At 39.9% G+C, this 13,752-nt stretch overlaps 1 protein-coding gene across 2 annotated transcripts in view; it reads left to right on the top strand.

Moving 5' to 3' along the window:
* Window positions 1-13,752, top strand: part of Ncbp1 (nuclear cap binding protein subunit 1) — a 38,889-nt gene that overhangs the window by 20,716 nt on the left and 4,421 nt on the right. For both annotated transcript variants that reach the window (XM_057790350.1, XM_057790349.1), the window contains 12 exons: window positions 72-182; window positions 1,748-1,812; window positions 3,239-3,301; window positions 4,044-4,118; window positions 4,987-5,090; window positions 6,809-6,931; window positions 8,328-8,430; window positions 8,875-8,968; window positions 10,292-10,395; window positions 11,186-11,300; window positions 12,376-12,504; window positions 13,165-13,278. In XM_057790350.1, the coding sequence (XP_057646333.1) occupies window positions 72-182; window positions 1,748-1,812; window positions 3,239-3,301; window positions 4,044-4,118; window positions 4,987-5,090; window positions 6,809-6,931; window positions 8,328-8,430; window positions 8,875-8,968; window positions 10,292-10,395; window positions 11,186-11,300; window positions 12,376-12,504; window positions 13,165-13,278 (1,200 nt within the window). The remainder of the gene's footprint in view (window positions 1-71; window positions 183-1,747; window positions 1,813-3,238; window positions 3,302-4,043; window positions 4,119-4,986; window positions 5,091-6,808; window positions 6,932-8,327; window positions 8,431-8,874; window positions 8,969-10,291; window positions 10,396-11,185; window positions 11,301-12,375; window positions 12,505-13,164; window positions 13,279-13,752) is intronic.

The following is a 13,752-nucleotide window of genomic DNA, read 5'->3' as shown; positions in this document are numbered from 1 at the left end:
GTTCTTCATTGCAGGTGCCATGGACTTAGGGTTAGGTTGTAACGTGGATCTCTCTTACCTTATGTTTCCAGGTGATCTTTGCAGAGCTGTTTCAGCTCCCAGCGCCCCCTCACATCGATGTGATGTACACTACACTGCTCATCGAGCTGTGCAAGCTTCAGCCTGGCTCTCTGCCCCAAGTTGTATCCTTTCATGTTTTCAAATGTGCACCCCTGGGCTGTGCTTTTTAAAAGATGACATTCTGGAGCTTTTTTCTCAATTTCCTGTGCTTTGGGTTTTAGGGATAATGGATTAATTTACTTTGTTTTTAAGTAAATAAGACCAGACAAAATACATGCATATGAAGTTGACATGCATCGCCAGATGAAGGTTCTAAGGTCTCTCCGCCTCCTTCCTCTTCCACATAGATCCATGGTGCTTCTGGATTGTTAATAATAAGCATCAACGGCTTTCTTTTTTTTTTAAAGATTTATTTATTTATTATGTATACAGTAGTCTCAGTACTCTGCCTGCAGGCCAGAAGAGGGCACCAGATCTCATTACAGATGGTTGTGCGCCACCATGTGGTTGCTGGGAATTGAACTCAGAACCTTTGGAAGAGCAGGCAATACTCTTAACCTCTGAGCCATCTCTCCAGCCCCATCAACGACTTTCTTTAGCTATAATAACTCTCCTTACAGCTTGCTGCATCCTTCCATTCCTGTGTGTCTTGTAAACCACTACACTCCTCTCCAGTCTGACAGTGTCATTTGATCGCACACTATTTCTCATGCCCATTTTATTTTTCTTACTGTCTGTTTCTTAGATTATAAAGTGTTTTAGTTGTTACTACATTTTGTCCTCTGCTGATTTAGACCCCTCCCCATGTATGTTTGTGCACACACGCATAACAGACATACCTTTCTCCTCCGTTCTGGCCTTCCTTTCCGATAACAAAAAGATCAGAAAACCCCTTCTAGTATGCTTATTTTACCTTTTTTGCATTTGAAAGAAAAAATTATGCATGCTATCCATTTAGATGTATCTGTCCCTATCATTCTTAGTGTCCATTTCTTTTTGTACGTCCCGAGCGTCCATCTCTAATTATTTCCTATGAAATTTTCTTTAAAGGTGGTTTCTTCCTGGTGGTTGCTACAATTTTTAGAAAATGTTTTATTTGTATTTGTTTTTTGTTTGTTTTGTGGTAATGTTGGTTTTTGATATGAGGTTTTAGAGAGAACTGGGCACGATGTTTATAAACTTTATTTATAATATTTTGAAATCAGAAATAACCTGAATCTCCAACAACACATGGATAAACAATTTGTTTCTTGCAATGATAATATTCAACAAAGAGAACTTGTTTTTATTACAGTGACAGCATGAGTTGAAAAATAGTTAATGCTGAAGGAAAGATAACAGAGTCACAGGTCTTGATACTGTTTTTGCAAAATTCTAGAAAAATGCGAAAATCCTTTAATGACAAGAGATCATTAGATGCTTGAGGGGAGAGATCTAGAATGACTGAGGAAGGACTGGATCACAAAAGTCTGGGGATTGTAGAGGTGATGAAAATAGTAGCTGATGTTCCCAGAGGTGATACAGTCAGATTCATTGTATGTCACGGACAGTTCCAGTTCAAAACCCGGGGAACAAGATGAGTGATGTAAAAGGATGAAAGGCACACGAAGTTCTTGGTGACTGTTTTCATGTCACAGCTTACTTTAAAGGAGAGTGGAAAGGAGTTTTCCTTATCTTTAATCCACAGCTTGCACAGGCGACTGAGATGCTGTATATGCGTCTGGACACGATGAGTACTACATGTGTAGACAGGTACAGCATTGGTTACTTCTGTACTAACGGTTATGTTAGCACCCTCAAGAGTTTATCAGAAGTCTTAAGGGTTCCCAAATTGTTCCTGTTTTCCAAACCGCTTTATGTAACAGCTTGCTTGTTAGAACACCATGACTTCTAGTCTGTTTCAGCCTCTGATGATGCCCGTTCTTGCTTCTCTTTAATTCCAGTTCTTACTTGAGCACTTGAAGCTTAGGCATCATTTAACTTTACCTACTTAATTGCATATGTAAGTCTTTAAGACAAGCTTACTTTGAATGATGAATTTAATACTATATTTATTATATATAAACACTTATAGATTATCTGTTTTAAAAATAATTATCGAGGAGTATCTTCAAACCTGCAGCTGTAAGACTCCATTTATTTTAAATAAATGTATAAAACCTGTCTTGGATTGTTACAGCGTGGTCATTTCATTCTCACTGTGTTCTTTTAGGAAAGTCTGTGTGACTACCAGCTGGTTCTTTTTTCTTCTGTCCATTTCCCAAATCAGATTGGAAGAAGAATTGAACAGTTGTCTAATTTCCATATCTTTTACCCAAATTCTGTATTAAAAATTGGGACTCTCTCTGTCAGTGACCCTGAAAAATTCAAGTGATGGAAGTGCTTTAAGAAAGTGTCTTCCAGTGTGTCTGCTCTAGTAGAGTATCAATTCTGTAAACATTTTGAGTACTCTTATGACCTTCACAGCACTATTTAACACAATAAGATCTCTCTTGACTAGAGAACTAAGTATATTTTTAAGTGGGACTTAATGCATATAGACTGTCATGAAAAGGTTGTAGTGGGTGTGGAGGGCTGGCTCAGCAATTATGGCGCTTGCTGCTCCTCCAGAGGATCCACCACACTCTGGCCTCTGCCACTGCATACATGTGTACATAAAACATAAACCCATAAATTAAATATTTTTTTTTAAAAGGTCATAATATAAATGTAAGAAACTAAGTGCTGGATTGAAGGCTCAGTGGTTAAGAGCACTGACTGCTCTCCCAGGAACCCAGGTTCAGTTCCCAACAACATATAACAGGCTTACTTTGGTTCTGCTATTTGTCAATTATTTATAAACATTTAACTACATTTTTTTACTGCTTCCATTTCATCAACAGTTATAGGAGAATAAATAATATACTCCTTCATAGCTGTGAGAATCATATATGAATATTTTGCACAAAGTATGAGCTTAAATCATGTCTGTTGTCTAACAAGAATAAAAGGATGCACCGTCATGTGAACTGAGATAGCTGGGGACTATAAGACAGCGAGTTAAGAGTCTTTGCTGAGAAAACAGTCAAAGAGCCACAGGTAGCAAGTGGGGTGTAAAAGACAAGGTTTAGCCACATAAATTGCTGGTCTAAATTGCATTCTTCCTTTCTCTTCTCCCCTGCCCCACTCCCCAATGTAGGTTTATTAATTGGTTTTCTCATCATCTAAGTAACTTCCAGTTCCGTTGGAGCTGGGAAGATTGGTAAGTGTAATGTTTTATTCTGCCTTATTCAGAAACTTACATTAGAGATCTCTAAGTCTGTAAAGTGCTTGCCACAGAGCCCATGTTTAAAAGGCTGCTATTGAGTCCTGCATGATGGTACGCTCCTTTAAGCCCAGCACTCAGAAGGCAGAGGCAGATCAATCTTTTGTGAGTTCAAGGCCAGCCTGGTCTATGTAGTAAATTCCAGACCAGCCAGCACTACACAGTGAAATCCTGGTTTTTTGTTGTTTGTTTGTTTGTTTGTTTGTTTGTTTAAAAAAAATAAAGCCAGGCGTGGAGGCATGGGCTTCTGTTCCCAGCACTGGGGGCATAGAGGGCGGCAGATCCCTGAAGCTCACTGACTAGCCAGCCTAGTGAGAAACCAAAGTAAGCACACCAGGAGAACAGCACATGAATATACACATACACAAAAGAACCTTCCTATTTAAAACTCACTTTAAGATAGTCTGTTGTGCTGGGCAGTGGTGATGCACACCTTTAATCTCAGCACTTGGGAGGTGGAGGCAGGTGGATCTCTGAGTTTGAGACCTTTCTGTCTACAAAGCGGGTTCCAGAACAGCCAGGGCTGTTACACAGAGAAACCTTGTCTTGGAAAAAAAAAAAACAAAAACAAAGTCTGTTGTCTCCAGGTAGGAAGACCCTATTGTAAGTCAGGAAATGAAGATTATATATACAAAGGTTTTATATATATAAACTTAATAAAACCACATTTCCTCCTCAGGTCTGATTGTCTCACTCAGGATCTTGAAAGTCCCAAACCAAAGTTTGTAAGAGAAGTTCTAGAAAAATGCATGAGGTAAATAAGCCTGTGTACTTCCTCCTTGATTTAGGTCTCTCTGCTTCTCCTGAGGAGACGGCTTGAACTGGTTAGCATCTGATTCTCTCGCCTTTGCATCTGTGATGCATGTCCACAGTATTCTTTGTTAAATCTTGGTCTTTGTCCGTCTTCCATCTCACATTTTAATTAGGATTTGGGCTGCAATTAATCAGCTGTACCATTGAATTTTATGTGAATTGAACCAAAAGATAGTTTTAATGTCCCCCAACATTTATGAGAATTTTCTCATTTTCTAAGCTTGTATTTTTGTCTAATTTGTGTTTTCTTAGTCCTCCTCTAGAGTCTTCTATTTAAAAAGCCTTAGTTTATAAAAATAGAATTATGTTTTGGGGGAACTGTGATCTGAGCTTTTAATGTGTATTTTTTGAGGGATAAGTAGGTTTAGGCCTTTGGAAAGACACAAATTACATTTATCTCTAAATACTTTTCTCTTCGTGTTACATCCAACCCAACATTGTTTTTAGCCATCCCTTATCTATAACATGATGTGTAAACGCTTTGTCAGGTGGTAAGAAACTTGGCTCTTCCTTTCTTTGGTGCATCACAACCAGCCTCCCAGCCATGCCAGCCTTACCCCTCCACCCAGCCCTTCACCACCCGACTGGGCAATGCCCCAGCCTACACCTCACTGCAAAAGTCAGTGCGTTTTGAGGCAGGCCGGGTTTACTTGTGCTTACTTACTCAAAGGCCCTGGAGTACTTTGTCCCTGTTTGCTTCTTGGTTGTCCACTGAGTTTGGGATTTTGGATCCTGGCTCTCTGGACAAGTTGAGTATTACCGAAGACTAAAACGTGAGACCTTTTCTGAGGTTCTTATTTGTGTTGTAGGTTGTCTTACCATCAACATATATTAGATATTGTTCCTCCCACCTTCTCAGCTCTGTGTCCTGCAAACCCAACCTGCATTTACAAGTATGGAGATGAAAGTAGCAGTAAGTAGTGAAACGACTTGAAATCTCTCTCCTTAAAAAGTACTGGTCCATGATGCTATGAAGCCAGTTAGTTATAGGAGGAAAAATCGACTTTTTCTTAGAACCGAATTTCTTTATTTGAAAAGTGACCCATCATTAGTCACTAGATTAAGGATTTTGTTGTTATCTAATTAGTAGTTATTAACTTATAGCATTTTTCTATTTATATTGTTTACATTGTTTTATATATGACATTTTAATATGGAAAAAAAATAGTAAGATGAATTTATACCTGGAATGTACTGAAACTGAAAGTGTATATTTGTTACGATGGAGACTTCTTTTTTTTTTTTTTGGATTTTTCGAGACAGGGTTTCTCCATAGTTTGTTTTGGTTCCTGTCCTGGAACTAGCTCTTGTAGACCAGGCTGGCCTCGAACTCGCAGAGATCCGCCTGCCTCTGCCTCCCAAGTGCTGGGATTAAAGGCATGAGCCACCACCGCCCGGCTGGAGACCTCTTAAATTGGTTATCATCTTGTCTTAGTTAGGGTTACTATTGCTATGATGGAACACCACGACCAAAAACAAGTTGGGGAGGAAAGTGTATATTTGGCTTATATTTCCATATCACTGCTCATCATTGAAGGAAGTCAAGGCAGGAACTCAAGCAGACCAGGAACCTGGAGGCAGGAGCTGATGCAGAGGCCATAGAGGAATGCTGCTTACTGGCTTGGTACAGATGGATCTTATGAAGCATTTTCTCAGTTGAGGTTCCCTCTTTTCAGATAACTAGCTTGTGTCAAGTTGACATGAGACTAGCTGGGAGCACATGGCAGTCTGCTTCTAAAAGTAAATTTGCAAACATGACTTTTACCACTTGCACCTTGAATCAGAGGTGCTGGAATTGCTGTGGTCTTTCTGCTTTGCATAGTTTATGCTTTGTGGAGGCAGTATGTGCAGTGGTGGCCAGTGGTACCGAGGTAGATGTCAATTATCCTGCTGTGCTGTTGCGATTGCACTGAATGTTGTAGTTCATTCATGAGCCTCACGGTTTGTGCTGCAAGGAAGTTCTCTGTGTCTGAAAACTCTGCTCTTCCTTGCTTTGTGCAATTATATTACTTCAATACAGAAAGCTCTTTAATCTCTAGTTCCTGTTTCTTCCTTAGGTCTGGCCCAAGCTTGTTATTTGTAAAATAATTTTAATCTTTAGTTAACCTATTTCATAAAAATGCTTTTTGTCTACTTCTGAAGTAAATTTCTTGGTGACAAAGAGTTCTTATTTTCTTGGTTTTTATTTTAATTTTTTTTATTTGTTTGTTTGGTTTTCATAGAATTTTCTTCCACTTTCAGGGACAGGCTCACAACAGGTGTTAGCTGAGTCTTTGTTGTGACCTGTTGCAATAGACATCAGTCATCACAGGTCTTAATGTTGTCTTCATTGTCTGCACTGAAAGTAGATTTCCTGTTACCTTGATGATGCCTTTGCTCTTAACATGACTTCTATACCATGAGCACATACTTATAAAACCCTAACAGTAAGCACAGAGCCTCTTAGTCTAGATAGAAAAGAAAAACTAACAAAACATTGAATTGGGTGAAGCTTTCATATATAGTATCATAAATGGTTTAAATGCTGATCTTGGCTGAGGGGTGTTCTATTTTAAAAGAAAATAACTGAAGTCTGCTACTAGTTGCTCATAGAGCCAGCTTGATCTACCTTCCCCTCTGCTCTGTATCTAGATTCTCTTCCTGGACATTCCGTGGCACTCTGTTTATCTGTTGCTTTTAAAAGTAAGGCAACTAATGATGAAATCTTCAGCATTCTGAAGGACGTACCAAATCCTAACCAGGATGATGATAACGGTAAGAAACTTACTTCTTCAGCACATAGGCCACATTAAAGCATCCACAGCTCTGATGAAACATGAGCTCTATTAAATCCTGTGGGTACTCATACAGCAATTGATCTGCTGCTCCTAAGACCTGCATATTCACCCCCTTACCGAAGAGGCCCTAAAATCCCTGTGAAGTTATATTAAGAATATAAACCATCCTGGATGTGGTAGTCCACGCCTTTTATCCCAGCTCTTGGGAGGCAGAGGCAGGTGGATCCCTATGAGTTAAGGCCAGCCTAGATTACATAATGAATTTCAAGCCAGCCAGAACTACATAATGAGGGCTTGTCTCAGAAACAAGTAATAGTTAACAAAAAAAAAAAAAAAACAAACAAAACAAACCATGTCCTATGTAAAAAGTAAATCACACATTGCTTATTCAAGGACTTTTTTTAATATTTATGCTTTTAGTATATATTTGGATTGCTGAATGGGAAATCTTAGTGTGTTAGATATTTTTGATATAATTGATGTTTTCTCTAAATTATAAACTACTACAGTACTAATAATACCTAATCTTTACTTAGTCTATAGCATGCTATTTCAGCCAGCATCTTAGCTTTGTTGTATTTTCCTGGTATGAATGAGGAAATTGTCATAGTTGTATTGACATACAAGTTACCTGATTTGTGAGTGGATAAGTAAAGAAATACTGCAAGAGTTCTCTAATACTATTTAAAACATACTGTAAAATAGTTAAGTTACTTAGAATAAGTAAGCCAGTGTATAGCACACAAAGCCAGATGATAAGAGCAGATGACAAGTCTACAGAGCCCGCCATCTGGTTGGGGAGTACACATAGGCAGTGTCAGCCAGCCATGATAATACTAAGTTTAGACTTTGGCAGATATCTTAATATAGTGGTTAAAAGGTTTGCTGCTTTTGCTTTAATTAATATTTGACACCTTGTAGACAGAATATAAAGGAGGCGATATATGGAATTTTTTTTAAGGAAATGGGTCTTAAATCAGGCATGATGGTGAAAACCTGATAATCCAAGCAGTTTGAGATTTAGTCTGTATATCAAGTCCCAGGCCAACCAGAAGTACATAGTACGACCCTGTTATAAATTTAAAAAAGCAAAAAACCAAAACACTGAATTTTATAGAAGAATTGGGAAAATTACTCCAAAAAAGGGAGAATTAAGGGTATGCTTTCTCGATGGTGGGTTGAGATGAGGTCTCATTATGTAGCTTTGGCTGTCCCGGCCTAGTTTTATATTTTGCGTAGACTTTGATTATTTACTTTTACTGACAGATTATTATATGAATGTCTTAAGAGCACACTATCTGCTTAGCATCCCTGGTTTTGGCACCAAGAAATTACTGTACTTAATGTTTATTTCCTACTGTAAATGTTTTCAGATGAAGGCTTCAGTTTTAACCCATTGAAGATAGAGGTCTTTGTGCAGACTCTGCTGCACTTGGCAGCCAAATCCTTCAGTCACTCCTTCAGTGCTCTTGCAAAGTAAGTATGTGCATTCGAACACCAATGCTGTAGTAATTTTTGCCTAAAATTGTTAAATATGAAGATCTTACTACATAATTTGATAGCATGAGATTCGGTTTGTGGTGGCCAGAATGCTCCCCATGGTTGAGTATACAGTGTAGATGTGCATGTGGCAGAGAGGTGGGCAGAGAGGTCCAGCCTATCTGTCTTTCCAAAGAGCAGAAATGAAAGCCCGCCCCAAGGTTGATGTGGTAAACATCCAGAATAAAAGAGAGTGCTCTCACAAGTTGGTGGCAGCTTCTTTGCAGGCCAAAGTCTAATGCTTTTATGTATTTAGGGATTACTTTGGCTATCTTGCATTTGCACATTATGTTTTTAAATTGAGTGAGATTAAAGGGACTTTGAAAACACTAGAGTGGCTTTTGTGTAATTACATGTCGTATTTTTCACCTTCATCTAAAGGTTTCATGAAGTCTTCAAAACTCTCGCAGAAAGTAATGAGGGGAAGTTACATGTGCTGAGAGTTATGTTTGAAGTTTGGAGAAATCATCCACAGGTAACAACTATTTATTTAGACATAGTGAGTGTCAGGGGAGCCTGCTTGTTCATTTCCTAGACACCCAGACCTGAAATAAGCACACAGAAACTGTATTAATTAAAATACTGCTTGGCCTATTAGCTTATGCGTGTTTCCAGCTAGCTCTTCATCTTAAATTAACCCATTTCTATTATTTTATATTTTACTATGAGGTTGACCTACAGACAAGGTTCCAGCTAGCAGCTTGTGTCTTTCTCCTCTGGCAGCTACATGGCCTCTCTGACTCTACCTGCTTTCTCCCAGCATACAGTTTAGTTTTCCCCCCTAGCTCTATTCTGTCCTATCATATGCCAAAGCAGGTTCTTTATTCATTAACCAACAATAGCAGTACATATACAGAAGGACTTCCCACACCATGTCCTGGCTATATAGATATGCAGATTAGAAATTAAGTATATTTGAATCCGCCAGTAGAATGGTTATTAAATCCGTAAACTCTGTGTTGTAGAAATAATCGATACCTTCTTTTGATAAATTTTTAAATTATATTGATTTGTTGACTGGGGGTACATGGTAAAGCCACAGAGCCTGTGTGAAGTCAGATGACAAATTTAGGTCAGTTCTCTCCTTCCGCCCAGTGGATTCTGGGTATTGAACTTGTGTTGTCAAGCTGAGCATCAGGTGTCTTACCCACTGAACCATCTCGCCAGCCCTTGCTAATGTTCTTCATACGGCATTGTGGTTGGTTTGTGCTACTGCATTCCCACACATATTAGATGCTGAGTGAGAAAATTGCTCTGGACAGCGGTGTTTTGTAGAAAGGAGTTATGTTTATCCATTTCTACAAGCAAGACCCATAAGATGCTGCTTTGCAACTGGAGATTTAAATTGAAATTATATACACACATACACACATATTTTATAGAAGTATTATCAAATAAATTTTCCCAAATATTAAGTGCTATTAAATTCCAGAGTTTCTTTTCATTCAATCTTTATTGTTAATACAGTATTTCTTACAGTATTTAGAGCCTGGCAAAGAGCAAACTAAGTCTAAATACTGACTAGTTAAATCAGGAGTGGTGGCACATCCCTGTAATTGCAGCACTTGGGAGGAAATGGTAAAAAAAAAAAAAAAAAAAAAAATCAGGAGTTCAAGGCCACCTTTAGCTATATGAGACTCTCCTAGAAGAAAAAATAAAAATGAAGACCTATTGCTTAAACTGGTCAGTTCCATTGCCACTGAAATCAAATTTTATAGCCCTGCTAACTTATTTTCATAGCATTGTCATTTTGCCCATTTATCAGTCAAGCTTGACCCTGTCTCTGTTTCCATTGTAGATGATTGCTGTCCTGGTTGATAAGATGATTCGAACACAGATTGTTGACTGTGCCGCAGTAGCAAACTGGATCTTCTCATCGGAGCTGTCTCGTGACTTCACAAGGTTTGAACCAGAATTTAGAGTGCGTATAACCTGTGTGAAGTAGTTCATATCACCTGGTAACATTTTTATGAAGTTACACAGTTTTTTTTTTTTTTTTGGTTTTTCGAGACAGGGTTTCTCTGTGGTTTTGGAGCCTGTCCTGGAACTAGCTCTTGTAGACCAGGCTGGTCTCGAACTCACAGAGATCCGCCTGCCTCTGCCTTCCAAGTGCTGGGATTAAAGGCGTGCGCCACCACCGCCCAGCGTTACACAGGTTTTAAAGATGATCAGAACCAGAACAGCCAAGGTTGACTGCAACGAAAGCAAATGAGATCAAATTAAACTCTATGACAGCCCTTTAACTTCTTCACTATACCTGTTACTGCCAGCACACACTGGTCTGAAATATACTGAGTCCTGAGGTGACAGATGTGTTCAGAAGTTTTAACAGGGCCAACAAGATGGCTCAGTGGGTCGTGGAGCTTCCTGTCAGGCTTAGTGAGCTGAGTTTCCTGGTTTGATCCTCAGAACTCACCTGGTGGAAGGAGAAAACCAACTCTATGTTTTATTAAGGGCTAAACAAGTACAGGTATGGTACTGCCTTCTGGGAGTCCACCTGAGTCAGGTGAATGGAGCTAGATGCTCTCAGAACTCACAGCAGTGGTGAATTAAGTGTTGCTGGAGAATGCATAACTCAGCCCAGGGGATAGAAGGCCCTATCAGCCCTTAGGAATGGTAGTCTGAAAAACTGTGATGTTTTCTCTGTATGTGTAGCTTAGCATACATTAACCAACTGCTGTATTATGTTCAGGTTGTTTGTTTGGGAAATTTTGCACTCCACAATTCGTAAGATGAACAAACATGTTTTGAAGATCCAGAAAGAGCTAGAAGAAGCTAAAGAGAAACTGGCAAGACAACACAAACGAGTAAGTCGTGTGCTGAATCCTGCGTGGTTAGAGGTTACGACCTAGTTTGCAGGGTAGTGGGAGTCCATGCCTTGACAGTTGGGTGCCGTGGGACTGACGCTGACCACAGTTTTCTTCTCTAGTTTACATCTCTACCGTGGCTTCCCAGAAAAGTCTGTGTGTATTTCTGAGTCTGGCACAAAGGGGAAGGGAGACAATTATAGATGCTATGTGGAGAGGTGGTGCAAGTCAGTTTCAAGTCCCAACTTGTCATTACTTCTCATGGAAATAAAAATTGTGTTAAAACCGTAGTTCTCAACCTATGGGTTGCAACCGCTTTGGAGGTCGAATGTCAGATATTTACCTTATGATCATAACAGTAACAAAATTACAGTATGAAGTAGTAATAAAGTAAGCTTATGATTGGGGGATCACAAAATGAGGGACTGAATTAAAGGGTCGCAGTTTTAGGAAAGTTGAGAAGCACTGGTTTACGGGAAGCAGTGAGCTGGCTGGATCCTGACTTACATTAGTATTCTTGCTGGGTGGTGGTGGTGCACGCCTTAATCCCAGCACTTGGGAGGCAGAAGCAAGACAATCTCTTGAGTTCGAGGCCAGTACAGCCAGGGCTATACAGAAAAACCTGTCCCAGAAAAATAAATAAATAGATAAGTAAATAAATAAATGATAATAGTGAGTGTTCTCCATTACAGTATTCCCTGGTATTTAGTGTTTCCACCAGAGTAGAAGATAGGGGAAAGATATTAGTAAGTTTAATGACTGAGCTGGCCATAGCTGATGCACCTCATAGTCATTACCCCACCTCTAGTACCACTAAGTTTTCCCAGAGCTATCACTACAAGAATAAAAGCCCTTTAATATAAAACCCTTCCCCAGGGCTAGGGGCATGGCTCAGTGAAATCACTTGCCTAGCATCTCTGAGCTCCCACCCCCAAAACCGGAGGTGGAGGCAGGAAGATCATGCATGATTCAAGGCCAACCCAAGCCACATAGCAAAGCCTCGCATCATAGCCATTCACCTTTCTTGATGGCTTCTGCGCCTTGGATTGTTACTTTGTTCCTATGCCTTTTGTAGCGAAGTGATGACGATGACAGAAGCAGTGATAGGAAAGATGGGGCCCTGGAGGAACAAATAGAACGATTGCAGGAGAAAGTGGAGTCTGCTCAGAGTGAACAAAAGAACCTTTTCCTCGTCATCTTCCAGGTAAGCCAGCTTGGCGTATGGGATAAAAGCCATTCCCTTGGTTTGAAAAGTTGCCATTTTTAATCACAAAAATAGTGAGGACACAGAACTTTGCAGAATAGTGTCACTGCTTGGAGGCTGCAGTGAATCTGTGCTGTCTGCTCATTGTTTACACATCTGTGTCATTTATCCCTTTTGGTTGATGATTTAGGTGACTGCCTTCTTTCCTGTGAACGTTTTTGTACATAGATTGTCGTTAACATGCTGTTTTCTTATAACAGAGGCCAGGATGTATTTCTAGAAGCTAAAGGGTGTGTGTGTGTGGGTGTGGGTGTGTGTGTGTTAAGATTTATTTATTATGTATGCAGTGTTCTGCCTACATGCCAGAAGAGGGCACCAGATCTCCTTATAGATGATTGTGAGCCAACTTGTGGTTGCTGGGAATTGAACTCGGGATTTCTGGACGAACAGCCAGTGTTCTTAACCTTTGAGCCATCTCTCCAACCTGAGGTTAAAGGATTTAACATTAAATCTCTCCTTTGCTAAGTTGACAGTCCTGAAAGTCAGGAGTACACAGCAGTTTGGTGGAGCAACAAGACCACTGAGAACTCTGGGTTTGGATTTATTTGTTCAGCAGTTAAGTTCTCCCTCTAATGCTTCCTCCACTGCCATCCTTTCCAGCGTTTCATCATGATCCTAACTGAGCACTTGGTACGATGTGAGACTGATGGCACCAGCATTCTGACCCCGTGGTATAAGAACTGCATAGAGAGGCTGCAGCAGATCTTCCTGCAGGTCTGTGCTCAGTCACACAGGCGTTCTGATCTAAAACACCCTCAGGAATCTCAGTGGTAAAACACTTGTCTGCCACGAATAAGACCACAAAAAGTCCTCATAAAGTATATCGGGGGGGGGGGGGGGTATGAGGTTATGTAGTTCCTATAGGCCCTTTAGTTTATGTCCATTTGTTGACACTACTGTTCATCAGAATATTTAGACAAATTGGTTTTATATCACTCATGCTCTGGGTTGCCATTTTCCGTGGTAGGGCGCCCAGCATAGCTGTAACCTAAAATGTAAGGTGGGGGGGGGGGGAACTAGATTCATAAAGGTATTTTAGCATCTTAAATTCCCATAGTAAACATGTCCACAGGAGCAAGGTAAACAAACCCCTGGGGTCTCTGGACACAGAGTACTAACACTGCTTCCAGACATTGATGTGTAGGAGCGTGAACTTCATTTTTTTCCTCTTCAAGGCATTAACTCCCT

This window comes from Chionomys nivalis, chromosome 16 (assembly GCF_950005125.1).
Source record: "Chionomys nivalis chromosome 16, mChiNiv1.1, whole genome shotgun sequence".
In the NCBI taxonomy this organism is placed as follows: domain Eukaryota; kingdom Metazoa; phylum Chordata; class Mammalia; order Rodentia; family Cricetidae; genus Chionomys; species Chionomys nivalis.
The sequence above is the reverse complement of the archived record's forward strand: the minus strand, read 5'-3'. Positions and strand labels throughout refer to the sequence as shown.